Source organism: Zonotrichia albicollis, chromosome 3 (genome assembly GCF_047830755.1).
Source record: "Zonotrichia albicollis isolate bZonAlb1 chromosome 3, bZonAlb1.hap1, whole genome shotgun sequence".
Lineage (NCBI taxonomy): Eukaryota > Metazoa > Chordata > Aves > Passeriformes > Passerellidae > Zonotrichia > Zonotrichia albicollis.
In genome coordinates this window covers 14,966,686-14,992,052 of record NC_133821.1, presented here as the reverse complement: position 1 = coordinate 14,992,052, position 25,367 = coordinate 14,966,686, and the positions used below count along the sequence as shown (strand labels likewise).

Sequence of the window (25,367 nt, the reverse complement as noted above, 5' to 3'; positions counted from 1 at the left end):
GCAGAATGGGTCTTGCTGTATCAAAAAGCAGCTAAATATCTTAAGTAATATTGACAGATGATGCTTATTTAATGTCTTGTATCCAGAATCATCAAAGGACTTAACATGTTCCTAAGGAATTAGGTATCACATATTGCAGGTGGAGAGATGAACACAGCTAGTGCTACTTAGTAATGCTCCTCCTTGGATGAGGAGTCTGTGTGTTGCTGTGGTTGGGTTTTTTTGTGACTCTGCTGTTTGGAGATGATAGTGGCCTATCTAGGTTGTGAACAGTCTCTTGTGGCTCTTGTGATTCTCTTCCACAAAATTTGATAGAGAAGCCCATGTACAAAGTAGACATCCTTGTGTTACAGATCCCAGAAGAAAAAAAAAATAATCTGTCAAATGTAATTCAAATCAATTATCATATAAAAAAACAGTTACTATGTCTCTGTGTGTCCTTTTGTCAGAGTAACAGGCACACACACTAGGAGGAGCTGGGACAGGGGCTGATCCTATGCAGTGCAGAAATAAACAGCAAGTGAATTTTGTGCTAAGTTTTTCATGCTTGTCAGATCTCTTTAACCCTGCAGTCTGTTGCAGACTCTGACTTCACAGCATGCTTATTATTCCTTAAGGGAAGCAGGTTCATGATCTGCTTTTTACAGTAACAAAGCATTACTTTAAAACTCACTTACTGTGTTCTCAAGCTCTAGTAGCACACAGGTGTCCATTCTAATCTAGCCCTAAATGTTAGGGGAGGTATCACAACACCTTTAGCTGTCATCTTCTGAGCTCCTCTGTTGCTGCCTGCTGACAGCTGGTGGATATGAAGTGGCACATGACCAAATTTTCTGTGAACTTTGGGTTCCAGTGCTGTTGGAATTGTTAAATTGTTAGCAATTTTTAACAATTTAATAGTTGTTAAGTTGTTTATGTTCCAGCTTTAGGCACCCAAGGCTGTTGTGGGAGGGAAGGCTAACTCATCCTTCCAGGGGAAGTATAACCTGTCTTCTCCTAACCTCAAGGTAAAAACCAAAACATACAGTCCCATCAGACCAAAACCACTAAGGGAGAGTAGGAAAGAGAGAGATTGCTCATAAGCAGCATCTCCAGACATCTCTGTGTCATTTTTTTTTTGGTCTTGCTACTCTCTTCCAGTTGTCTGCTTTATATGAGTAAAATGGTTGGCAAGAGAGAGTGCTTGCTTTTAGACGGCTGCTGCAAAATTCTTTTGCAGAAATTGCTCAGATTCTCTGGTTTCTGCAATCTCTTGTTAGCATTCATTGCTTATCTTTCCCTCTGATTTTTAATTTGCAACAGCAAAGAGAAACAGTACTGTCAGTACAGTGGCTTAGCAAACAACAGATATGGTCTAAAGGTAATTTATTTCAGTTTAAGATATCGCTTGGTATTACTGTGGGACTTTTTACAAGGACCTCTGGTAACAAGATGAGGGATAATTGCTTTAAACTGACAGAGGGCAGGCTTAGATTAAAGGTTATTAGTTATAAAGGAATAAATCCATTATTCAGAGGGTGGTGAGGCACTGGCACAGGCTGCCCAGAGAAATTGGGAGTATCCCATCTCTGGAGGTGTTGAAGGCCAGGTTGGATGGGGGAGGATAAAGAAATATTGCAGGAAACATCACTGTTAGCCTGTGGGATATTAGTGAGCCAGCTGTGTCCTCACTTCCTAGGGCATTCAAATGATGAGATTCAGCCAAGGAATGGCAGAGGTGGGGGGTGATTATTTCCTGCTCTGCTGCCTGGCTCCTCACATTGCCTTAAAAATAACTAAGGGCAGGAGGCTGCTCCATGTCTGTGAGGGAATGTGGCTCAAAGCAAGGAAACTTTTTGTGTGGGAATTTTCTTGTGTGCTTTGGGATGCCATCTTCAATTGAAGACCAAAAGAAATCATTCAATTATTCTGGGAAATAAAGTGGTTGAGGTGGATTCTTCACCTACAATCTCCACACCAGTCAAACTAGCATTTGATTGTTTTTTTAATAAAGTCAACTTTTCCCCTTTATTTCTATATTAGAACAGTATTATTTTAATGTTGGATAGGATGTTGAGTAGGTCAAAACCAGAGTTCATATAACTTTTCTGGGGTTCAGATAGCTGAATTCCCATGCTGTTGGCGTGATCCCATTCCTCCTCCTGTCTCTGCATGTTTTCTTTCATCCTCTCCAGTGTTACGGGGAGTGTTCAGCTGTGTCTCAGCCATTATATCAGGACACTGGTGAGTGATGGACAAATTAGCAACAGGAGGCAGAAATACTTGGACAGCTGAGTTTGCCTGGCTTCTCACCTCTTCTGTGGGCAAAGAACATTTTACTGGAAGGATTGAAGATGATGTTTTCCAACACTTGCCTGTAATACTGAGCTAATATTGTTCTGTGATCAGCACAAGATCCTCTACTGAACCTCCTAGTCCTTTATATGTATTTTTGTTTGCTTCTTGCAGCAGCCAGAGTGACTGCTGGTAGGTGTATTTATAGTACTAAATAGCATCCTTGATTTTTATTTATTTATTCTTCCCAGGATTGTAATTGACAAAACAGATTTCTCTGCAGTTTTTTTGTTCCATGCTTGTTTTTTAGCCCGATGGGTCATCAGTTCCAATACTCAGTTCTTGATTTTTTTATATTTCCATTCTCCCTTCCTTGCCTTATTTGACTTTTCTAAGCTGTTCCTGTCTCCCTTCATCATATTCCTGGTTTCTAAGTTTATTATTTTAATGATATAATAAGATTCTTTTGCAATAAAGAAAATTCAGGAAGCTGGTGGTGAAGCCTAGATTTAATGTGATTTATAACAATTTTGAAAACAAAAAAAGCAAAAACCTACTCTGTTGAGGTGTGTTAGTAAAGTATATACAGACCTGACAGCTGTGAGTGGTAAGTGGATTGGGTTTGCTTGTCAAGGGTTTGGCTTGCAGGGAGAAGCTTCCAGAAACTTCCCCTGTGTCCAACTCCAAGGTGGCTCCAAGCCAAGGCCATCAGCAGTGGTGGCAGAGCCTCTGGGATAAGAGTTAAGAAGGGAGGAAAAAATCCAGAAAAAATTGCAGCTGGAGAGAGGAGTGAGAGAAACAGCCCTGCAGGCACCAAGGTCAGGGAAGGAGGAGGTGCAGAAGGTGCTGCACATGCTGGAGCTGAGATTCCCTGGCAGCCTGTGGTGAGGCAGCTGTGTCCCTGCAGCCCATGGAGGAGCCCCAGGGAACAGATGGATGCTTGAAGAAAGCTGTGAAGCCCCCACAGGAGCAGGATTGCTGGCACAACTCGTGCCCCTGCAGGATTGCACCCTGTGCTGGGTCTGTGCAGGCTGTGAAGAGCTGCAGCCCATGGAGAGGAGAGGACTCCCTTTTGGAGGAGTTTGTGGAGAACTGTCTCCTGTGGGAGCCACCCCACACTGGAGCAGGGCAGAGTGAGGAGTTCACTCCTGAATTCTGCTCCTCCCTCCTCAGGGAGAGAAGTTAAACTCGGGAAGAAGGGAGGAGTGTGGTATTCACATGCCCTCTGAACAGAGAGAGATTTCGCTTTCTCAGGATTGTCCTGAGAGAAGCAAAGAAAAGAATGACCAAAACAATTCTTATCTCATCTGCTGCTCCTGTGTTTGTGCCCATGTAGAATGTGCTCTGGAGATTGTTTACCCAAGGTGATTGCTGGATTGGATTCTGGTGAGGGTGTTTGGATTCACTGACCCATTGGATCCATGTGTGGGTGTCAGGACTCTCAGACAGAGAATCACAAGTTTTTTGAATTAGTTAGTGATAGTTCTTGTTAGTGGGATATAGTGTAATATAGTTTATAATACAATATAGTATAATAAAGTAATTAATTAGCTTTCTGATATCATGGAGTCAGATGCCAGTCATTCCCAGAAGCTGGAGTTCTGCACATCATTTTTCCTGCTCAAGGGCACCTTGCAAAGCCGACAGAGGAGCAGAAGGAATGTCTTTTATGATTTAGTATTAATTTCTCATTATCCCACTCTGATTGGTAATAAATTGAGCTCATTTCCCCAGGTTGAGTCTGTTTTCTCCGTGATGGTGATTGCTGAGTGATCTCCCTGTCCTTATCCTGACCCATGAGCCTTTCATTATATTCTTCACTGCCCTGTCCAGCTGAGGAGCTCTCAGTGTGTGCTGTGTGGTGATTGTGGTGTTTTACCTGACCAAAACCAAGGCACAGCTGCTCCAGGGGAGGCTCTTGCTCCCACCCTGTGCTTGGCAGGCTGAGCAGTGATAACAGCCCATTCAGCTCCTGGTTTTTTGTTGTCTCAGTTGCTGAGCAGGAGGCTTTGCCCTGAACAAAACTGGTTCCAGATCATCCCTTGATAGGCTTGGTTTGAAGTGCACCACATGCTGCAGATGCCTGGAAGATATCCTGAGAGCCACTCTGCTGGTATAGAACCAAGGGGCATTTTCCAGGCCTGAAATAATCTGCATGAAGTGCAAAATGCAGGAGAATGACTTTATAGAGGTACTTAAGGATATTATTTTTTCAATCCCTGTTGAGCACTGCTGAGAAGTGTCCCAAAATGAATAATCTTGGAGGAAATACACCTCTTGCAGACAAGGGAAGTGAAGGACATCAGGAGTGTCCTGTGCAAGTAGATTAGTGGCCCAGGGGAGCTTCTGCAGCACTGCAGGTTCTTTGGAGGGTGATTTGTTCCTGGTAACAGGTGAACAGCAGCAGCTCAGCCCCACAGAGCTGCCTACTCATTTCCTCCCACTGCAGGAAGAAACAGGAAAGAGCAAAAACTTGGGAGCTGACATAAAGACAGTTTCAGAGGGAAAGCAAAGCAAGCTCCATGTTCAAGCACAGCAACAAGAGGAGTTCATTCAGGGCTCCCTGCTGGCAGGCAGATGTCCTGTGCTCCTGGGAAGCAGCACCTCAGCATCTGTAGCAGCTACTTGGGAAGGCAAGCACCTCAGCCCCAAACATCCACCCTTACAGCCTCCTTCTTTTCAAGCTTGACTGCTAAGCAGCAGCAAACACTGTGATTGTAGTCTGAAGATGCTTGAAGCCTTTGTTTAAACTTCAGATCTTTAAAGCTCACAGCTGTTTAACCATGCACTTGTTTTTGCCTGACTTTATTTAGTTTATCTAAAACTGTTGTTGATTGGTGATTTGGGTTCATTTTTTTTGGAAATTGGACAGAGTGAGCAGTGAGGAAGTTGTAAGAGCACCTATTGAAAAAGCAGCTCTTTTTCTAGTGCGGTCTGCAATAGATGTACAGATGCTTACCTGTGCACATTTATGAGAAGGAAGGTGCAAAACACTTTCATCTGTAGTCTGATCTTGCCCACACTGATGTAAACCCAAGCTGCTTTTAAACAAGCTGTAACTTCTTCTGCTTTATTCTGCATGACAGAGTAGAATCTGGTTCCTAGATTTTAATTTACCTTTGAAGTGGTTTGTGTCTTAATGATAAAGAGATTAGAAACTTTTGATATGTTTTATTTTATGTCCAGGAAGTAAATCTGGTAATTTTTAATTTTAGACATTGAACATAGAGCCTATAGAAGAAGATGTGAGGTTTTTACTCTGAAACCAATTACTGCCAGTCAGTTCAGTCTAGCTCTGATACAGATCAAGCTGATTTATGGCGGGGAGCATTGTTGTGGAGGTGGTAAAAGTGGATCAAGGCCAACAGAAATGTTCTGTGAGTGGTATTTAGTCTAGAAAATCACATCTTATTGATGAGATATGTATTTATTGGCTTCCTGTCTGACTCTTGGTACTGCCTGCTCCAAGTTATTGTCTTGTATGTGGGACGTGGTTGGAAATGATCATGTATCAGCATTTTAGTAGGTGTTTATGCTGTGTTTGAAAAGCCTTTTTGCTTGTTTTCTCTGAAGCCTAGGGATATTTTTCTCACTTTGTTTAGCTAATAAAATCTCTGGATTTCTGGTGCAAAACACTTGTTAATTGGTGATGCACGGTTTGCCACAATTGAAGAGTCTACACAAAATAGTTACTAACATCAGACTTCCTTCAGTGCTGTGACTCCATAGAAAAACTCGCAGAAAATATAGAAATTTCTTTTTAAAACCCCAAACCAAAACCATTCCACAAAAACCCCCACCAAACCAACCAAAAACCCCAAACCCAACCACCTTGTAATGTCATTGATGCCTCTTGTGCTTCACCTTATGCAGGATTCTCTGGTCTCAGTACATGCAGTCTGTAAGATTAAAATGGAGCTGTTTGTAAAGCAGACAAACTATACAAGGGAGTGGCGAGTTGTAATTGCCTGATGGGAGAGAGGAAAAGCTCCAGTGCAGGATCAGGGTCACCTTGTTTGTGGCCAGGCTTTCTGACTTGAGTCTACGAAACTTGTGCATGTGGTTCTTCCTGCACACGTGCAAAATGCCACGTGCTGGACAGCTCTGCTTCCTTCATTGTGCTGACTTTGCTCCCTGGTTCTTTTACCTGGGAGGTTTTCCAGCAGTGCCTTAAGGAGGGCTTGGGGTGCTTAGAAAGCAGGTGCACCCAGTTCTGTCAGCAGTGTGGGAGCAGAGCACAGCAGGATGCACCACTGCTGAGGAGATTGGAGCAGCACCATCTGTTCTGATTGCCCACGCCATTTATTATCCAGAAAAATAAATATTTTGATATTGGGAAGGCAGTGAGACCTTTGGTTGTATGATTAGATCTGTGCCTCATTTACTCTTTGGTGCCTTTGCTGTGGTTAGCAGAGGCAGATAATGCTGCTTTTGTACTCCTGTAACCTGTGGCTGTGGAACCTCCCTGCAATTCACTGCCTGACAGGGTGATAGTGCATGGGCAGTGCTGTGTTTTGTCTCCTGGTTTTACTGCTGTGTGGGATTGCTCCCCAGCCCAGCTCCCTGCACTGCAGGTTGCAGCACCGCTGGTGTAAGGTGAGCCTTGGGGTAAAACACGTTTCTGTTCATCACAGTAAATGAGCTCATGGAAGGAAGAGGCAGCTAATGAGCACAATTAAACCTAAAGCTGGACAGCAACGTTGCACAACTTTACACTCTGTTGGCAGTGGCTTCATCCTAAATGATGCTTTTCCTCCTGCTGTTGTGGCACGGTGGGCAGTGAGAGGGATTCTGTTCCTTCTTGAGAATTGTACTTTGAGAACCATGTTTGTGAGAGTTTTGGCTTCTTTTTCTTCCCTTTTTTTGAACTCCATGATTTGAATCTACAACAGGACATCAGCCAGAGCACCAAGCTCTGAGTAACACTTGTGACATGCTTTATAAAAGCCAGATGTTCCCAGACTGGCCTAGCCTATGATTCCTGGCTGGCATGCTGGGCTGAAGAAGTTCAGGAGAAAACTCTTCAGTGTCCAGTGAAGATGGCTCCATTGCAAAGGCCAGGATGTTCTGATAGAGCTGTTGTGCATTTGAATGTGTGCCTTAAAGTTCATTACCAAAAATGCTTCTGTATGTGGCTTGGAAGGTTTTTTCATTCTGACTTGAGTCTTTTTCTTGTTATTTTAAAGGACTGGCTGTTGGTCTTGGCATTGGGGCTCTGGCAGAAGTGGCAAAGAAGAGCCTTAGACCTGAGGAACGCAGTGGTAAGCCATTTCTATGTCCTTCCATTTTCTTTCTATCTTCCTCTTTATTTTATTTCTAGACGCAGTGTACCTGCATTTGCAAAATTTGTATTCTTTTGAAGGCTGGGTAGTGAGACAGAATAACAGGAGATGTGGGTAGTTCTTTTATTTTCAATATTATTCTTCATCTCTTGGCTCTTCTCCCATCTCAGTGCACCACAGCCTCACTACATGGACAGAGGTCAGAGGAATAGTCCAGAGAACGTGTTTGTGCCAGCACAGTTTGTACAGCTTTACTTTCCCTGAGGTTCAATACTATCCCTGGGCCCATTCTTTTAACAATTCTTTTTAAACTGTTCAGTGAAACAGTGCATTTCTATCAGTACAGAAACTTTACATGAGCCTCTGTGTCTGAAAATTTTGAAATGAAAGGATGCTCTGGCTAGGAGGAACTTGGAGGATGGCTGTTCTCTTGTAAGAGAGACAAAGCACTTTATGCTCCTGTTAAATGGGAATTCTCTATTTCCAACATCTGTCTTGTGCTGCCTTCTAAAGGATTCTCATAACATGCAAAAGCCTGTGCTATGCAAATTGACCTGATCCTCCTTCCTTTCCAGCTTATGTGAAATTGGAGGCAAAATGTTCCTAAGTTGTACCTGATCATGTTGTGGTGGCTTTCTTCTAAGCATATGTGTTGGTAAAATATTGTGAGGGGTCTTTAGGTCTTTCTATGCTTTAGGGCATAGAAAATTCAGGTGTGGTTCTCCAGAAAACATGAGATTACTCTAAAGTTTGTGGTTCCATTCACTTGTTTGTTATCCAGAAAAAGCTTTGGTGGGACACTGCAGAATGTCAAGGTCTGTTAGGGTTGCTGCAGGCTGTTTGGTCTCCAGCTGGTCTCCCTGCTTTGCCTGCTGTGGTTGTGTGTTTGGGTTACTTCCAGTGACTGGAGGGAGCTGGTGAAAGGTTGAAATACTTGTAGCTAGGCCAGAAATAAAAATGAAGTCAAATTGTTCCTGGTTCAGAATCATTAGTTTCAGATAATGACAACTGCTGGGTCCTTGTAATTCTACTCTAATTCAGTTCTGTCCTTGTAATTCTACTCTAATTCAGTTCTGTCTACTCTAATTCAGTTTCTGTTTTCACCCTGGTCATCTTTAGGGGTGGAAGAAGGATGGAAACTGAACCTCTGTTTCAGGAGGTGTGGAGTGGCTGAAAAATGAAGAAATTTGGAGGGAAAACACTGAAAAAACAAAGCAACTGAACAAAAAAATCCCAACCAAAATAAATTCCCAAACCATAAAACAACACTTCAGGATATGAAACACATTCCCATTAGTGGGAGGCAGGGGTTGTGGACAACCTATGACTCTGCTTGTATTTGGAATACCAAAATGCAAATATTAACAGCAAGGCAATACAGAGCAGCCCAGCAGAGAAAAAGGATCCTTGGCACAGAGTTCTTGTTTCTCTCTCAGACCTGAGGTGTTTGAGGATGGGAGGGTTTCTTTGCTTTGATTTAAAAACATGCACTCAGGCAAACACAGCTCATCCTGGAGAGAATCCTTGAAGGCCTTTTGCTTTCAGCACCTGGCATGTTTGACAGGCTGTTGATACCCGTTGGAAGCTGATGATTTGTGTTGCTTTTAACAGAGGTGGAATTGCACAACTGTTGGTATTTCTCTGCTTGCCAGAGTGTTTTCTAATTAGGCACACCCTAAATGAAAACATGAGCTTGCAGAGTTCTGAAGTTTGAGGGAATAACATGAGCTTTGTTCTTCTCTCTTCCAGCATGAAAAGGATTAGTTTTATTTTTTTTTATTATTTAGAGGGCAAAAGACACTTTCTCCTTGCAATAAAGCAACAAGTTTAAACTTTTTATCTTTTATCTTCTTGATGGGGAAAATTGCTATTTTTCTCTGTCATAAGCCTGCTCTACAGTCGTGAATCTTGCTTTGGGAAGAGTGATTTTCTTGAATAAACCTTGATTAAAAAAGGCAGCCATGAGAACTGCCAACTTCAGTGCTAGGCAGGGAATAAGAAAATGACCTGGCTTTTATTTTTAGGTGTTTGTTTGCCTTTCCTTGTTGCTTCCCATCTTGCTGTCAAGTCTGCTTAGATAAGATCTTGGAGCAGTGGTTGTGCTGTAGGGTAATATCAATAATGGAACTGAGAATGGGCCAAGAGCAGCAAGTGTGGAGGTGAGGCAAAAGTGAAACACTTCCATCATTGTACTCTTCTGGAGTCTCAGGCAAAAGCCACAGGAAGGTTTCCAGGTGACTCAGCTGCACCTCTAGCTGGTGTCCTTGGATGTGTTTTCCACAGTATTTTAGTGGTGGGTAAGACTCCATGAATGAGAGCTCTCTCCATGGGCTCTGCTCCTGCAGAAATGCACAGCAGAGGAGAGGTGGGTACACAGTGGGAGTCCAAGATTCCATTTTCTTACTGTTTTTAGACAGTACCAGCCTGAGCTGTTCTTGGGGAAAATCTCCTAAGTACCTCCACATTCCTTTAAAAATACCCCTGCACCCCTTTCCTGATTTCAGCTCACGGCATTTGTTCCCAAATTTTGTGGCTGCTAGCACCATGAGTTTGTGCTGAGACCTCTTTTGAGAATGACATATTGTCCTGTTCCTGGGAAGCTGCTGGAGGATGTGATTTCTCTCCCTACTGCTGCAATATTAATAGGAACTTCTTGGCACTCCAGACTTAAACAAGTGGGCTGTGTGTATCCCCAAAGGCATGCCTAAGAATTTCACACTCTCACTGGCATCCTGGAGTAATGAGGAAGAGTTTTCACTTGGTTGCTCTCCTCTCCTCTTGCCTAGACAGTACAGATTAAAGTGTCTTTACACCTTTAAAATGGAGTTAGAAACACTGGTCCTTTAGTCCCAACCCCTCTGCCAGACACTCCTGAGCTACACATGATCCTGACAGCACAGCTTGTACTTCTTCTTTCCATTGCTGTTATCAGAGGGACTGCAAATTCCTACTCTCCTGCACATTCTAACAATTCTGCTATTGCTGATCTGTTTTTTCCTGCTCAGCTTCCCCATCTTTGTTTAGTATTGGATTGTCTCTTTTTCCATAAACAATTCATTTCTTAGGGACTTAGCCTAGAACAAATATGTCTGGTGCAAGAATTGGTGAATTTCTTCCTTTTCTGTCCAAGCCTGATGTCCTGGACATAAATTCATTCTGCTGCCAAAGTCTTGTAAGGAGATGCAGGTTTTTTGATTTTTTTTTTTGTTTTGTTTTTAATAATGCTTAAGGCCCTTATTCTGCCATCTTTAAGTGATTTGGCTCATCCTATCTTATTAAAAAGAGGATGACTGACTTGATTTGCAGTTTGAATTCTCCTGGTAGGCTGAAAACCTCCTCTGTCACTGGTGACCTTGATGGCAGCCTCAGTATTTAAAGTTTGTATGTAAATACACACTTGTATGTAAATACAGTAGAAGGCCCACACAGGGTGGGAATGGAAAAGCAGAATAAATTCCCAGGAATTAGAATGAGAGTGCCCAAATAAACAGCTGCTGTTACAAGTATAGAGACTGGGTTCAAGGACAACTTTGTCACTTATTAATGATCTGTCCTGGACAGTTCTTCAGACTCTGCACAAATGCCAGGCTGGACAGAGCCCTGACAGGCTGGCACTTGGCCTGGATCTGGCCACTTGGCCTGGATTTCTTATCAAAGGCAGTCATGCAATATTCTTGGGTTGTCAGTCAAGTGCTCAGGTCATGTTCCTAAATATTCCTTTGCCCCAAAGTTTCTGTGGCAGATGGTCCTAAAACAAATACAAAGTTTGGTCACTAGTTCTCCATTTGATGGTGGCAAAGGAGTGATGCAGCAGTGAGTTGCACACAGGTTTAGAAAGGCTCATGCTGATTCTGAATTTGGAAAGGAAGAAAAAATAAAAGTGGGTCAAGCTCTAGGGAGGGTGTCTGCCTGCTGCCTGTTCTGTGGAAGAATTCACAGGCCCAGGCACTGTGGCTGCAGGAGCCTTAATTTCTGTGGCATGTTGCCACAGTTTGTATGTGACTCCTATTTGCATTTTTTCCTTTCCCTAGTGAAACAGGTGAAACCACTTTGTGATCTGAAGATGGGGAGGAAATAATGTGAGGCACCAAAAGGTGCCAGCCATCTTTTGGGTAAAATGTTAACTCACTGAAAATTGGTATATTTTTCCATGAACTTGTGGTGGGTTTTATTCCCACTCCCTTTCCACCCAGCCTTGAAAGCCTGTGTCTGTTTTCTCTCTTGCCATTGCCACAGCACTGCTTTTCACTCTTGCTTCCAGGTCACCTTCTTGTTCATCCACACTTGTCCCAAAGTACACAAGCAAGAGCTGCTCCTGTGCTTTGGGCTGCCTGGTGCTCAGGTATTGCCCCTGGAGCCTTGACTGCAGTGAGGATTTGGGACTGCTTGTGTTTGGCCCTTTCTCTGATAAGAGTTTAAATTGTCAGGGTTCACTGGCTTCTGGATGTGGCTTTAATCATTAACTAACCCCTTTATTCTGCTGCTGACTCAAAGGAGGATGTTTTTGTGTGCAGTGCTGTGAAGGGAGATACAGCTTTGGTTCAGTACTTTCCCTAGGTCCTGTGTGTCATCGCATACAGGGATCTGCCTCAGCATTGCTAAGGATACAGTTTTCCTGACAGGACACTTGAGAGACAGCTTTTCAAGTGTGTAAAGCCAGATCCTTCTGCCCTGGGTAGCTCTACCTGTTCAGTCTCTACGTCTCCTTACATCCATTATCCAGAGGAAAATGTGTTCTGAAGATTGCAATGTGCTGGAAATGGTGAATTCTGGACCTGTCCTGCTTTTCCATATCTGGCTGTCCTGTGTACTCCTGGTGTTTTTATTCCTCTTTTTCCTGTACATCCTTGACTTAGGACAGGGATTTGTAGAGAGAATGTCCCACATGCACTCCCATCCTGCTGCTGTCCCAAAAACAGATGAAAGAAAGAGAGGGATGAAGGGCAGGAGAGCAGCCTGTACCTGCACATCTGTGCTCTGCCAGTGCAGAGTTCTGTGGAACCACTTCTGCAGGGAAGGTCTGTAAGCAATCCAGCTGCTTGCAGGGACTGAGGGGTGTCTGTCAGATCAGTAACATGCTTGGCACCTCAAAAAAATGGTACCAAGTTGTGGGAGCTACCAGAGTTCAGACAGCAGCTACTTCAGTCTATCTCTGTTATTTCTCCTGTCCCCTGGCCAGTCTAAGTCCCTCTGTGTACCTTCCTGAGAGATCCAGGAGAGGATCTCTGGCTGCTCTGGTCAGCACAGGACACACCACTCATTTCCATCTGCTGCCTGAGATCTCCAGGGCTGTTTTCATCTGCTGTCTTTTTGGGTGCTGCTTATTGTTTAGGGGGGCTTCAGCTGTTCTGTCTTCCGTTCCTCTTAAAATATTCTAAAAACAGTGTAGCTGCAAGATCAGCATGTGAGCTCTGCAGCCTGGCTGCAAGGCTGCCCTTGCTCCTGCTTGGCTGGCTGTCAGCAGGAGAGGTGGGTGGTGTCTGTCTGTCTGTCCCCTCTGTCCCTGCTCCACTGGGCATTGCCCTGGATGGGAGCTCTGGGCTGCTTCTCCCAAAGGGACCACAAATTAGAATCAGGGGCTCCTTCCCCTCTCCCTTAACAAAAATAAAATAAATTAAAGTGCTTCTTATGCCACACAATGGCCCTGTTGCCTACCTGGAACTGTGGCACTGGTGTGTGCATGGCTGTGTGAGCTCTCTGAGCCTGTCAGACATGAGGCTTTACACATGTTGGGGACAGGAAAGTGTGTTTGAGTGTGTATGTTTTGGCCTTGTTCTGGGTCAGCTTCCACATTAAGAGGCTGGAAGAGGCCTGCTGGTCTGTGCCAGTGTTCTTCCAAGGCTTTTGAGGATTCCCCCTTGCTGTGGCTCACTCTCACTGCCCTTCTGAGGCTGTGGCTGTGCTGCAGCCCATGGTGTGGGAGTCAAGCCACCTTTGCACAGTGTTTTAGGCTGTGCTGCCTGGCACAGTCAGTTCAAGCACCAGCATTACCCAGGATCCCAGACAGTTTGCAGAGCAGCACATTCTGGGAGGCTGTGACTTGCTGCTCCTGGCCCTCAAGCCAACAATGTCAAAGTTGTCCCAAGGCACATGTACAATTCAGTCCTGGCTTGCAGTGAAGGCACTCAGTGCAGTCCTGGTTTGATTTCCCTAGGGAAGGGCAAATCTCCTGTTGATTGTGGGCTTGCCAAGGGTGTTCTTCATTCATACCCTCTCTCCTTTCCCTCAGGGAAGAAAGCAGTGATGGATTCCAGCCCCTTCCTGTCAGAGGCCAACGCAGAAAGGATCGTGAGGACCTTGTGCAAGGTGCGGGGAGCAGCACTGAAGCTGGGACAGATGCTGAGCATTCAAGGTGAGTGTCCTTAGCACAGGTCCCCAGCTGTCCTTAGTGCTGCCAGCTGTGACACAGGGTCAGCTGGCTGCAATCAGGCAGTGCCCAGTGAATGTGGAGACTCTGAACAAATGGCTTTGTCCTGTGAGAGCAGTGATGGAAATGTCTGAGTTCCATCTAATCCCAGTATGAAATAAATAGGTGCATGCACTTAGACACCACCACTTTCTCAGTGTCCTTATTGTAACTGAAATTGGTTGACAATAGGGTGACACTGTGAATTTTAGTGTCTGTGTTACAAGCAGAGCTGTATTACACTAATTGCAGGTGTCCTGCTAGAAAGGAAGAGGGTGACAACAAGAATGTGATCCTGTTCTTTGTTCACCAAAAGTGGTCAAGGTTATATCCACAATACTCTCCCAATATAGCAACCTGATTGTGGCTTACTTGCTCTGTGGGCACTGAAGCTTTACTGGAAAGGCCAGTACAGCTGATAATTTATCAGCCATAAAACACTTGTTTCCATCCTGACAAGACTTCAAAATGCTGCTTAACCCATTGAGCTCTGAGGCCAGTGACCACAGGTGGAGGCATGAGTGACATCAGTGTCTGCACTAAAGTGTTGGGGAGTTGGCAGGTGTGCTCAGTTCAAACCTTATCTGCTTCTTTCCAATTTGCCTTGCTGCCCAGCCTGATAGGGAAGGAAAGAACCAGCCAAAAATAGCTGTAAGACTTGTCTGGAAATAGCTTTCAATGTGTTTCTGAAATTGAGTAAGTGTCTGAGTGTTTGAAGTACTCACTTTGCTTCCTTTGTGCTTCTACTTGAATTTTTGTAAGTATTAGCTGATAAGACTGGATCTAGTAGAGTATTAAATACTTTGGCCTTACCAACCAGACAAGATCAATTCACTGTCCCAGAGAGCCCTGACTGGCATTTCATTTGCTAATCAGTTGGTTTAGGGGTTTGCCAGGCTGATGGCCCCCTGGCAGAGCCCAGTGGGAGGCACCAGCTGCTGTGCCAAAGGCTGCCACCCACATGCTGCTTTCTCACCCTCCAGAAGCTGCCAGGTGCCACTGCTGGCTCACAGTGCAGTTCCAGGAGGAGCTCCTGTGCTCCTTGCCTTCCCCTGCCCTGGTATGTGGGCTGAGCAAGCCATGCCTGGAAATCAGCTCTGCACTGAAACTCATCTGCCATAGGTGGGATTAATTTCAGATTCTTCTGAGCTGTGCCTGCTGTGTGCCCAAGGTTGGTCACAGCTTTCCTAGGCCTGGATGTGAGTGCAGAGGAGGCAGCTATGAAAGGCTGTCTCTGAGGAGCAGAAATGCTCTGGATTTTTATAACGTGCCTGCTGTCTCCTAAGGTTACACTGCTCTGGCAGGAGTGTCAAATACTTGGTGATTGACTTCACTCTGGTGTCAGAACAGCCTTCAGCAACCTCAGTGGTTGTTCCCAGCCCTCATTTGGACTCTTGCTATAAGTGTGTGGATTCTGCTGTGCCTGGCAGGAACACAGGCCCGTGGTGACCTTGCTGGGGGACAGCTGTGCTGAGATAAATCAGACAATGCAGAGTCTCTGTTTCTTGGGGTGGCTTTTTGGACAGGAGGGTTTCACACAGGTCCTGCCACTTCATGGGCTTCTCTGGGGCCTGGTGAGTTTGAATTAATTGCTTCTGTCAGCAGGTCTGGGTGCTAACTGGGCGCAGAGGCTCCTTGTAGCTGAGCACAAGTCATAAAGCAATTTCATTAAAACCCCTGACGTCTGTTTGGGGAGTCAGTGGCTTTGTGGGGACCCACATTCCTAAAGGTCCTGCACAGAAAAGATGCCAAGGGCCCCCAGTCATCCTGTGCTGTGGGAGATGGTGCAAAGGCAGCTGAGAGTGCCCTACCTTGGCTCCTGCTTGTGTTTTGTTCCAGTGAGGCCTCAGCACTGACCACAAAGACGTAAAACCTTATTCATCAGCATGGTGTAAGCCTGGCAGAGCTGCTCCCACAGCAGGGCTGATTTTTGACATTGCTGCTGAGTTTCTGTACAGTCAGCCTGGACTTGCAGGTTCCTTGGCTATTTGACCTTGTGCTCATGAACAAAGGCTGGGGGTGGTCAAGCACCCCAGCTAAGGATGGATGCCCTCCCAGACTATGGGTGGAAACCCTTTCAGAGCTTTATGGATGTCAGCAGTGAGCAGAATAAAGGAGGTTGATCCTGAATGCCTGTGGCAGATGCTGATGCTTTGACACAAACAGCTTCTGGGAGTCACTCTTAGTGAGATCCCTTCTCCTTTTGTCCAGTCACCCTTGGCAGTGCAGGTGACACGTTGCAGCATGGTGGTTAATACCTCCACAGAGCCCTGAGAATATTTTTGAGTGTGTTCAGAGGCTGGGCAGTGATACAGCATCAGTGACAGAGCAGGTGTTTGTGTCAGTGCACACCCAAATGCAATGTCTCACCTTCCTGTAGGTTTGTAACATCACACAGGAGCTCCACTCACTGCTCCTGCAAAGCCTGATCCTCTCAAAAACTTCTCTTGGCTCCACAGTGGGGTTTTTTTAGTGCTTTTAAATGCTGCTATGGCTTCAGTGGGAATTTATAAATAATGCTGAGTGTTAATGTCACATCTCTGCATTATTTATCTATGTCCATTCCTTTCTATCCTTCTTCCCAGGACAGTCCTCTTAAAGGTCACTGTTTGTTTCTTGTTTCCTGGGATAGATATAAGGTGGTTCATGCATGTGTATTTAGAGAGGAACAATCAATTTTTGTTTGAATGTCACAATTGCATGTGCAGGTTCAGTTCTCAGGATCAAGGCTTGTAGCCTGGATTTTTCCAGTGTTGGGAGAGCAGCAGATAAATCTGATTCCTCTAGAATCACTTATGAAATTAAAAGTTTGCCAGCAGTGGTGGTTTTTCTCTGAGTTGTTGTAGAAGCCTTTGCTGAAGCAGAGGATTAATCTTTCAAGATGCCCCAGCCCCTCCTCTTCTGAGTGTAAATATTTGCTTGCTAAATACTTCTGACTTAAAAGTTTGGGCCCAGCTGTGTTCTCTGCTGCTCATTTGTAGTTGCTCTGTGTTTGGGCAGTTGTGTACAGCAGCAGATGCTGAATCCTGGTTTCTCCAAGAGTTCAGCACTTGTTTAAGTGGTGTTTTATTGCACAGCATTCTGGAGGAGCTGCTGCCCCTTAAAATGCACTGGATTAAACCACAGTGGGAACCTTGGAGCATTGGGATGGCTCTCCAGGGTCCCTTCTGTGACCTGTGTTTCCATGAGGCAGTGGCCTCTCCTAGACCTGGATGCTGCCAGCCAGGAGATGAGTTGCTGTGTGACAGGGACAGAGCACTGTCACCACACCAAAGGAATTAAAGAATTACTCCTAAAACCTTCACTGGGGTGTGCCTGGGCAGGACAGCTGACTTGCCTGAGTGCAGGAGCACATTTCTCTGTGTGTGGAAGGATGCAATGCCTGCTCTGAGTGCCGTGTGCTTTCCCTTGGCAGATGATGCCTTCATCAACCCCCACCTGCAGAGGATCTTTGAGCGCGTGCGTCAGAGCGCCGACTTCATGCCCATAAAGCAGATGATGGTGAGGAATATTCCTGAGTGCCTGTCAGGGAAAGGGACAGTGGACAGAAAAACTGTCATCTGTGACATGCCCTAGTAAGGGAGGTGGATGGGGATTTTATAGAATTTTTCATAATGTTACATATTTTCAGTTGGGGCTAAAGTGTGATTCCTTCTCTCAATTGTGTGTTGTCTTTTCTCTCAAAAAATTGGAAGTTTGGGTCTAGACAGAGGGGACAAAAAAAATGTGGGATTTATGTTGATATGGAGCAGGATGCTGCCACAAATATGGTTATAGGGTGTTGTTGAGTGTAGCCTCCTCTTGTGTTTCCTCTTCTCTTTCTTGTGGGTCTTAAGGTGGTGTCTAGATATGTCTACATCCCATTTTAGAAACAGACATACAAGCCTCAGTCTGATGGAAAATAACCAGCAGCTTTGTCCTTACCATTTTGGTTAATTTGCCATCAGGAAAATTCAGAATTAAGCTAAGTTTGCTTTCCCCAGTGTTTATGTTCTCTGTAAATTACTGTGTAAAGGGTGATGCCAAAGGAACTGCCAGCACTACTTATCTTCTGCAAGACACTAAGCAGAGCTAGAACTTAAGTATGGCAGTCTGGCAGGGTAGCAAAAAAGATATTAAAGCAGGCTGTGATGTTTAATTGTCAATATTGCCTTAAAGAGAGTCATGCCTGGATTGCTTCTCTGCAGCTTGGCAGGATGATGAAAGAGGAGAAATAGCTAACTCATTTTCTTTGCTCATTTTCTGGAAGATAGCAGGTGGCACCTAAAAGGGATGTTTGTATGCCAAAGCAGCAGTGTTTGTGTTCAAGATTTCTGTCCCTTAGGGCAGAGCCCCACAGAGATCTGATGAGCACCTGTAGAGTGCTGGGGCAGCATTGCTGGCTGCACCACTCCCTGCCTTGCTGTGCAATAACAAGGCACAGAGGATCATCTAGAAAGCAGGTTATAGGCACTCAGAACTCAGTCACCTTAGAGGAACATGATTTCTAAGACTGAAAGTCTTAAATCTTTGCTTCCCATACCCTGATCCTTTCTATTTATTTGTAGAAAACTCTGAACAACGATCTGGGCCCCAACTGGAGGGATAAACTGGAGTCCTTTGAAGAACGCCCCTTTGCTGCTGCTTCCATCGGTCAGGTTCATCTGGCACGCTTGAAAAACGGGAAAGAAGTTGCCATGAAAATCCAGGTGGGCTTTTCAGAACTTTGTCTGTGCTCAGAGAAGGGCAGGGGAGCTATGTGTGTGCTGCTAGAGAAATAAACATTTTAATGGAAGTGAAGAAGTGCAAGCTTAGTGGAAAGCACAGCAAAGGTTTTGAGCACAGCAAAGCTTGAGCCAGTCTGAGTCCAGATGAGCAGGAGACATCCCATGGATTTTCACTGTAATATGGGATAATGGTGCTGAGGGACTGCTTGTACTTTTAGGACTGTATTGGAGGGTCCCACCTGCTCCCCAGGTCAGTCCCCTTTCTGGGATGTGCACATGCCCCAGGCCCCTTTCTGGGTGTCAGCAGCCTCAGGTGGCTGTTTCCAACAAAATGACATTCTAGAGCTAAAGCTTATAAACCATCCTTCTACAGCATGGTTTGTAATCCCAAGGAGTGAGGTTCCTGCTGACTGAGCAGTATCCCAGGCAAAGCTGGTCAGCTCATTGGTGGCTTTTTGTAGTATGGGGAAACTTTAGAAATATTATCAATGGGTGTGGGTGTCTTCTGAAGCCATTTGTGTCCCAAGGACTCTCTGAAGTCAGGCCAAGGTAACAGCAGCAGAAACTGAACCCTCTGGCATGAGCACACAGTTTCCTCAGCAGTGCAGGCTCCTTCCCCTTGACAGACAGGCTGAGAACAGGGTGAGGTGCCTTGCCAGGACTGGGCTGGGGCCTCACCACCTGCCCTGCTGCTGGGAATGACACTCTGGGGCTTCCAGGGCTGTGTGCTTCCAGCTGTGGGAGGGAAAGGACTGACTGCCATGGCTGCTGTAAGATTTGTGTGTCTGAGAACTCATCATGTGGTGAAGGAATTCCCATCAGAGGATCTGAACAGGCCATTCTGATTGCAGGGAGCTGCATCTTAGCCTTTCTGTGTGTCCCCTGGTTTAGATGCTGGGCTTTGAGAAAGCTTTTAGAGGAGGGATGTGTGGCTCAGGGTGCCCTGGCCCATTGTGGTGTGGGGGCTGAGCCAGGTGTTTTTATCCTGCCCTGTACAACCAGGCCTCATCTAACCCCAACACTGCCCTCTCCCATTGTGTCCCACAGTACCCTGGAGTGGCCCAGAGCATCAACAGTGATGTCAACAACCTGATGGCTGTCCTGAGCATGAGCAATATTCTCCCTGAAGGTAAAAGACAGAACCCTGTGTTCCCAGGTGGAGTTGTGCCAACCCCTTTCAAGCAGCACATTGCATGTGTCCCTCCAAGGACTGGGGAAAGGAACATAAGGATGCTAAGTGTGCCCAGGAGCAGATTCCTGCAGGAAGCAGGAGAGGCAGAGGGTGCAGGGCCAGCTTGGGAAGCCTTGCTCTGTTCTCCTGTTGTGCTGCACAGGTGGGAAGTGCAGCTGTGTGTTTGTGGCCATGTGTGCACACAGCTGCAGAGTAACTGCCCTAGTCTCTGTGTGTTCTCTATAGAGACAGACCCATAGGGATTCTTGGCAAAATATAAAGTGCCTGGGAATACTCACTTTTGGTGGCTTTCTAGGCTTGGAGTGTGGGCAGTGTCCAGGTGAGGTAGTCTTGCTTTGTCCTGTTACTTTCTGGTACATTTGGCAGAACTCATTCTTCTCCATGTTCCCTTGTAGCTTTCCATGCCTGCCATTCTGTACTCTTCCCAGATGTTCTCTATTTTTTCAGAGCTGTGGAGAACTGTCTGACTTACAACTTGCTTGGTGTCCCAGCACATGGATAAATCCCTTTTCCCACAGGGAATGCAGGACTTACCACTCCTTTTTCCAAATATGTGCCTGCAGCAGCTGTAAATATCAGTGGGACTGTAGAAATGCTGCTCTAAAATCAGGCTGGGTGCTGACAAAATCTGGCACTGTTCTCTCTGGTGGCTGGGCAGGGCCCTGCAGAGATTGCTGCAGCCCCAGCTGTGTCTGGCCCAAGAAGCAGATTGGTTTTCCAAATTCAAGACTAAGACTGGGCTTGGCACCTCAGGCCCTGGCTACGTGCTGCTGCTGCAGTACACTGCATTAGTCATGGTGACTGTTCCTGCCTGGCAGTGCCTGCTGCCACTTGCAGGCAGCTATGGAGCTGTTCCTGCTGCTTTTGCCCAGTGCTTGGGTGCTTGTCTTTGGTGTGTGTCCCTGCACAGCCATGCCAGCAGCAGGAATGGACAGTTTGGGCTGTGGGGAGGACAGAGCAGTGCTGTGGATGTGCCTGGGCTGTGATTACTGCACAACCTGCATCTGGTTGGAAATGCACCTTGGCCCTCTGGGGCCTCCTGTGCTCCTCAGCTGCAGCTCTGGGAAGCTTAGTCTGAGCAGATCCTTTTTTCTAAGCCTGCTCTCTCCTGTGCTGTTTGACTTTCAGGTCTGTTCCCAGAGCACCTGATTGAAGTGGTGAGCAGAGAGCTGGCCCTGGAGTGTGACTACCTGAGAGAAGCTGCCTGTGCAAGGAAATTCCAGTATGTTCCCACCACTGCCTTGAGCCCCTTCTCTTTCTGTGTGTGGGGTGAGGCAGGAGAGGTTGCTTAACTTGAGGGCTGGTGTGAGCTAACTGCTGTGCCCTGCCATGGCACAGGGGAAGGGTGCATGGCTGTGGCCTGAGCTGTTCCCCAGAATCACCTCCTTGTCTCAGGGGGCATGGCTTCAGTCAGCTGAGTCTGTGGTGCTGCAGTAACTCCTGAGGCTGGGTTGCAGTGTCTTCCATGTGCTCTTACCTCAGCCTGTTGTTAACTTCTCCCATCCCTCAGCCCAGAAGGTTCTCAGTTCAGCTCTCTTCAAGCAGTTACCACCACCAGTGCTGCCTGCTCCCTTGGCTTGCCAAAGCACCCAGATTATTTCTCCATCGTGCTGGATGCTCTTCCTGTCCTGCTGCAGAACTGTGGCACTGCTCCCCTTGGCAAAGCAGTTCTTCCCTGTGTGCAGTCTGGCCCTGAAGCCAAGTGGGGTCAGCAGAAGAGCCCAGTGCCCCTTGATGCACCAGCCTGGAGCCTTCTTAATATCACTGCCCTGGCAGGAGATGGGACCTAGGAGCTGGCAGTGGCTCCAAGTCACTGGCAGGGTTTCTGCTGACTTAATCCCTACTGTAATTGCTGAGGGAAACATTTCCTGGCAGCCCCAGGCAGGGTGTGGGGAGAGGCTGGTCCAGGGCTCTGTGAGGTGTTGCTGATGGGTCTGTCTGCTCTCAGGGCTCCTAAACCTCTTCCTCTCCTTTCTCCACCCCTAGGGAGCTGCTGAAAGACCACCCCTTCTTTTATGTACCAAGAGTAATAGATGAGCTGTGCAGCAAGCATGTACTGACCACTGAGCTGGTGTCTGGCTTTCCCTTGGATCAAGCTGAAGGACTGAGCCAGGAGATTCGAAATGAGGTGAATTGGGGATGTTGGGTTTGTGCCCTTGCTCAGAGCCCTGTGCCAGGCTTGGGGGGTGCCTTGTGGCACAGCAAACCCTGAGCAGGGTTGTCTGGAGCCTCCAGGAAGACTTGTTTAGGAAAGGTGGCAGTGACACTGGAGTCTCTCCAGGCTTCTCTGGGCCTTGCAGGCACCAGCACTCAGCAGGGAGGGGCTGGAGAGGGTGAATGGCAAGGGCAGCTGAAGGGGAGGCAGCCTCACTGTGTGATGCCATTTCTGGTGACCTTAATTTTGGGGGGACTGTCAGTAAGGGCAAAGGTGCTTTAGGCAGCTGCTCTTGTGGGCAGGATTGCAGAATCATCCCAGTGCAAGCAGCTGGGTGTCATTCCTGCAGGACTGGCTGGAAAAGTACCTGTCAGTAAACAAAAGCAGGGATGTGGGGATAGGTGGGTGTTGGTGCTGAATATAGCCAAGGATTGGAGTGCTGTGGTGGGACAAGCAGCTGTTCTAGCAGCAGAAATAACTGTCCTGGTATTTGGATGTGTGCGTGTCTGTGTGTGTGAGCTGTCAGCTGTTAGGTCGCTGGGGAAGAGGGCAGAGTCTGTTCCCCTGGTTAAACAGATCTCAGTGTCACATTAGATTTGAAGCTGTGCCAGAGCTGGCTGGCTATTCTTAGGGACTGTCCCCAGCAATGAGCTGCTCCATCACCAGGCCTCATTTTACAAGTCTCTGAGCTGCAGGAACAGCCCTTCTCTCCTGTGAGCCACTGGCCTGGCTGACCCTCTGCCTTCTGACCCCAATGGCAGTGTCCTGCAGCAGGGCTGGGCTTGCATTTGGTGCTCTCTTCCTTGCATTTGTGTTTCACTCAGCTTTGCAGCAGCTGGAGAGGGGCAGAGTGAGGCTGGCAGTTCTGTTCAACAGGCAGCTTAGCAATTCTCACAGAAAAGCTCTGCTGGAGTGTGTAATCCAGCAGGGGGGGTTTCAGGGACTGCTGCTCTTGCTTTTCTGTGCCTGTTGGTCCCAAGGTGTGGCTCTCTGCTCCTCCCTCAAGCTGGGTCAGTGCTGAGCCCACAGGAGTGCATGCTGGGTCTGGTATCATACAAGATTCCCATTCTTGCAGCACCCAGTGTGTAGTCAGTGCTGGAAAGTGAAAAGGCAGGAGCAGAATGCAGCTGGATGAGCACTGGAGCATCTGTGCCGTCTGCTAAGGACATCCTGTGGCAGGGCTGGGCTGGGAGTTGCTGGGGCTGAGGTGAGAGGTGTTCCTTCAGCTCTGCATAGAGCAGATGGTTCCTGCTGGTGTGGCCATGTGTGCCCTGTTTGCTGATGCCTGCTCTAAGTTAAGGTGTGAATAGGGCTTATTTCTTGTTTCTCCTTGTTGTAAAAGATCTGCCACAACATCCTGGTGCTGTGCCTGCGGGAGCTGTTTGAGTTCCGCTACATGCAGACCGACCCCAACTGGTCCAACTTCTTCTATGACCCACAGCTGCACAAGGTAAGCCTGAGCAGCCACTCTCCTGCCTTCACAAACAGCAGTTTTCTTCAGCTTTTGGTTATTCCTCACTCCCCACTTAATGAGTCCTGACTGGGATTCTCTCAGTTTTCTGTCCTTGAGGCATGGGCAGATAGCACAGGGAAACCTCCCTTTGCCACTTGCCCTCTCTAGGGCTTGGTAGGAAAGCAGGGCTGCTGTAACCCTGGCCCTTGAGCAGTCACAGCTACTTCCTTAACCTCAAGATCTGTTCAGGTGGTCAGTGGAAAGCTGCAGCAGGCAGTGCTCTACCAGCACACACCTGAGCCCAGGACTCTTCAGCTAAATGCTCTTGTGCTGTGGAGAGAAGACTATTAATTCCTGGTTTGGCTGCTTGTCTGTGCTCTGTAGGGCAGATGGAATTGCCTTTTATTCCTGAGGTCAGTGCTGCAAAGTGCTGGGAAAAGGTTCAGTGCTGCTCTGTCCCTGCACATGGAGCCTGCGTGGAGCTGCCAGCAGAGCAGGAGTGGCAGTGTGGGCACTGGGCAGTGGCCTCAGCCCTGCTGGGCTGCAGAGTGGGAATAAAGGAGTCAGGGGCAGCTGGGATGCAGAGGAGAGCTGGGAAAGCCAGCTGAGCTTCCTGAAGAAATCAGGAGCATTCTTAAGATCAGCTGTGGTTGACTCTAATACAGACAGCTTTGTCCCTTCCAGGTGGCCCTGCTGGACTTTGGAGCAACACGAGGGTTTGATGAGAAGTTCACAGATGTCTACATAGAGGTGAGGACTTGCACTGTGCCCGAGAGAGCTGCACTTGATTTTGCAAATACTCTTATCTCTTATCACTTTGTACTGGGATACACTTTGGGTGTGGGGGAAGCAGGGCTGGAGGCAAGAGTGGTCTCTGTTCCTGTTTCATCCCTTGCCATGGCTGTCTGCTGCCTCTCTGAGGTGGGATGTTCACAAAAGTGCACTGCAGTGATGCTTGCTGGGGGCCTTGGGTGTAGCAGGGCACTCACAATTCTGTGATTTTTATATGAGGATATGCAGGAATTGCTTGTTCCCCACCTCCTGAGACTTTCAGATTTTCCACAGACAGATGAATGGATATGAAGTCAAACATGCTTCCTTTGTGCTCACCATGTTCTGCACATGGTAACTGAGCTGCCAGGGCCAGCAGCTCCCACCTAAAGCTGCTCACAGTCAGCTCTGTTGTTTCTTTGGGGAGGGGCTGACTATTTGTGAAGCTTTTTTTGCCGTCTCTTACATTCTGTGGGCCACGTGCAGCCCTGTTGGGAAGAGGTGGATCTTTTAGCAGGAGCTCTTAACCTGCCCAGCATGCAGGGCCTGAGGAGAGGGCAGAGGCAAGGGAGTGAGCAGTGGGTGGTGTTGGTGTGTGCTCCTGTAGCCTGGGCAGCAGTCCAGCTGTTCTGTCTTCTCTTGGCTCTCCTGTAAGTATTTCTCCTTCTCAGGTAATCAAGGCAGCTGCTGACATGGACAGAGAGAGAGTACTGAAGAAGTCCATTGAAATGAAATTCCTCACTGGCTATGAAATCAAGGTATGGAGCAGAAGGGTCTGATTTTGGTGTTGGCCACAGATAAGGTGATTGCAGGTCTGTGAACTTCCCCAGACTTCTTGGTGTGGTAAAAGTGTCAGTCCAAAAGCCCTTTTGATAAGCATGAGAGAGGAGAGTAAAAAAGGTTCTGGCTTTTGTTCTCACTTCCTTTTGGGACCAGGAAAATAATAAGGACGCAGCTAGCCCCAAAACCACTGTCCTTCCTTCTCTCCCCGTGCAAGACCCTGCAGCTGATGACAATTCCTGAAGAAATATAGCAAATGTCCAGTCACTTTGATTTTGTATTTTCAAAAGGATCTGGGTATTTTTTCTGAAAGCTATTAAAGGAAAATCCATTTTCTCACATACTCCT

The 25,367-nt window shown here is 46.9% G+C and overlaps 1 protein-coding gene across 1 annotated transcript in view; it reads left to right on the top strand.

The window, feature by feature from the left end:
• COQ8A (coenzyme Q8A) overlaps positions 1–25,367 on the top strand; it is a 43,271-nt gene that overhangs the window by 16,273 nt on the left and 1,631 nt on the right. Inside the window, exons 5-14 of the mRNA XM_005488472.4 lie at positions 7,461–7,535; positions 13,786–13,908; positions 17,378–17,463; positions 18,510–18,650; positions 19,716–19,797; positions 20,989–21,082; positions 21,847–21,988; positions 23,358–23,465; positions 24,153–24,218; positions 24,911–24,997. Coding sequence (XP_005488529.1) covers positions 7,461–7,535; positions 13,786–13,908; positions 17,378–17,463; positions 18,510–18,650; positions 19,716–19,797; positions 20,989–21,082; positions 21,847–21,988; positions 23,358–23,465; positions 24,153–24,218; positions 24,911–24,997 — 1,004 coding nt within the window. The remainder of the gene's footprint in view (positions 1–7,460; positions 7,536–13,785; positions 13,909–17,377; positions 17,464–18,509; positions 18,651–19,715; positions 19,798–20,988; positions 21,083–21,846; positions 21,989–23,357; positions 23,466–24,152; positions 24,219–24,910; positions 24,998–25,367) is intronic.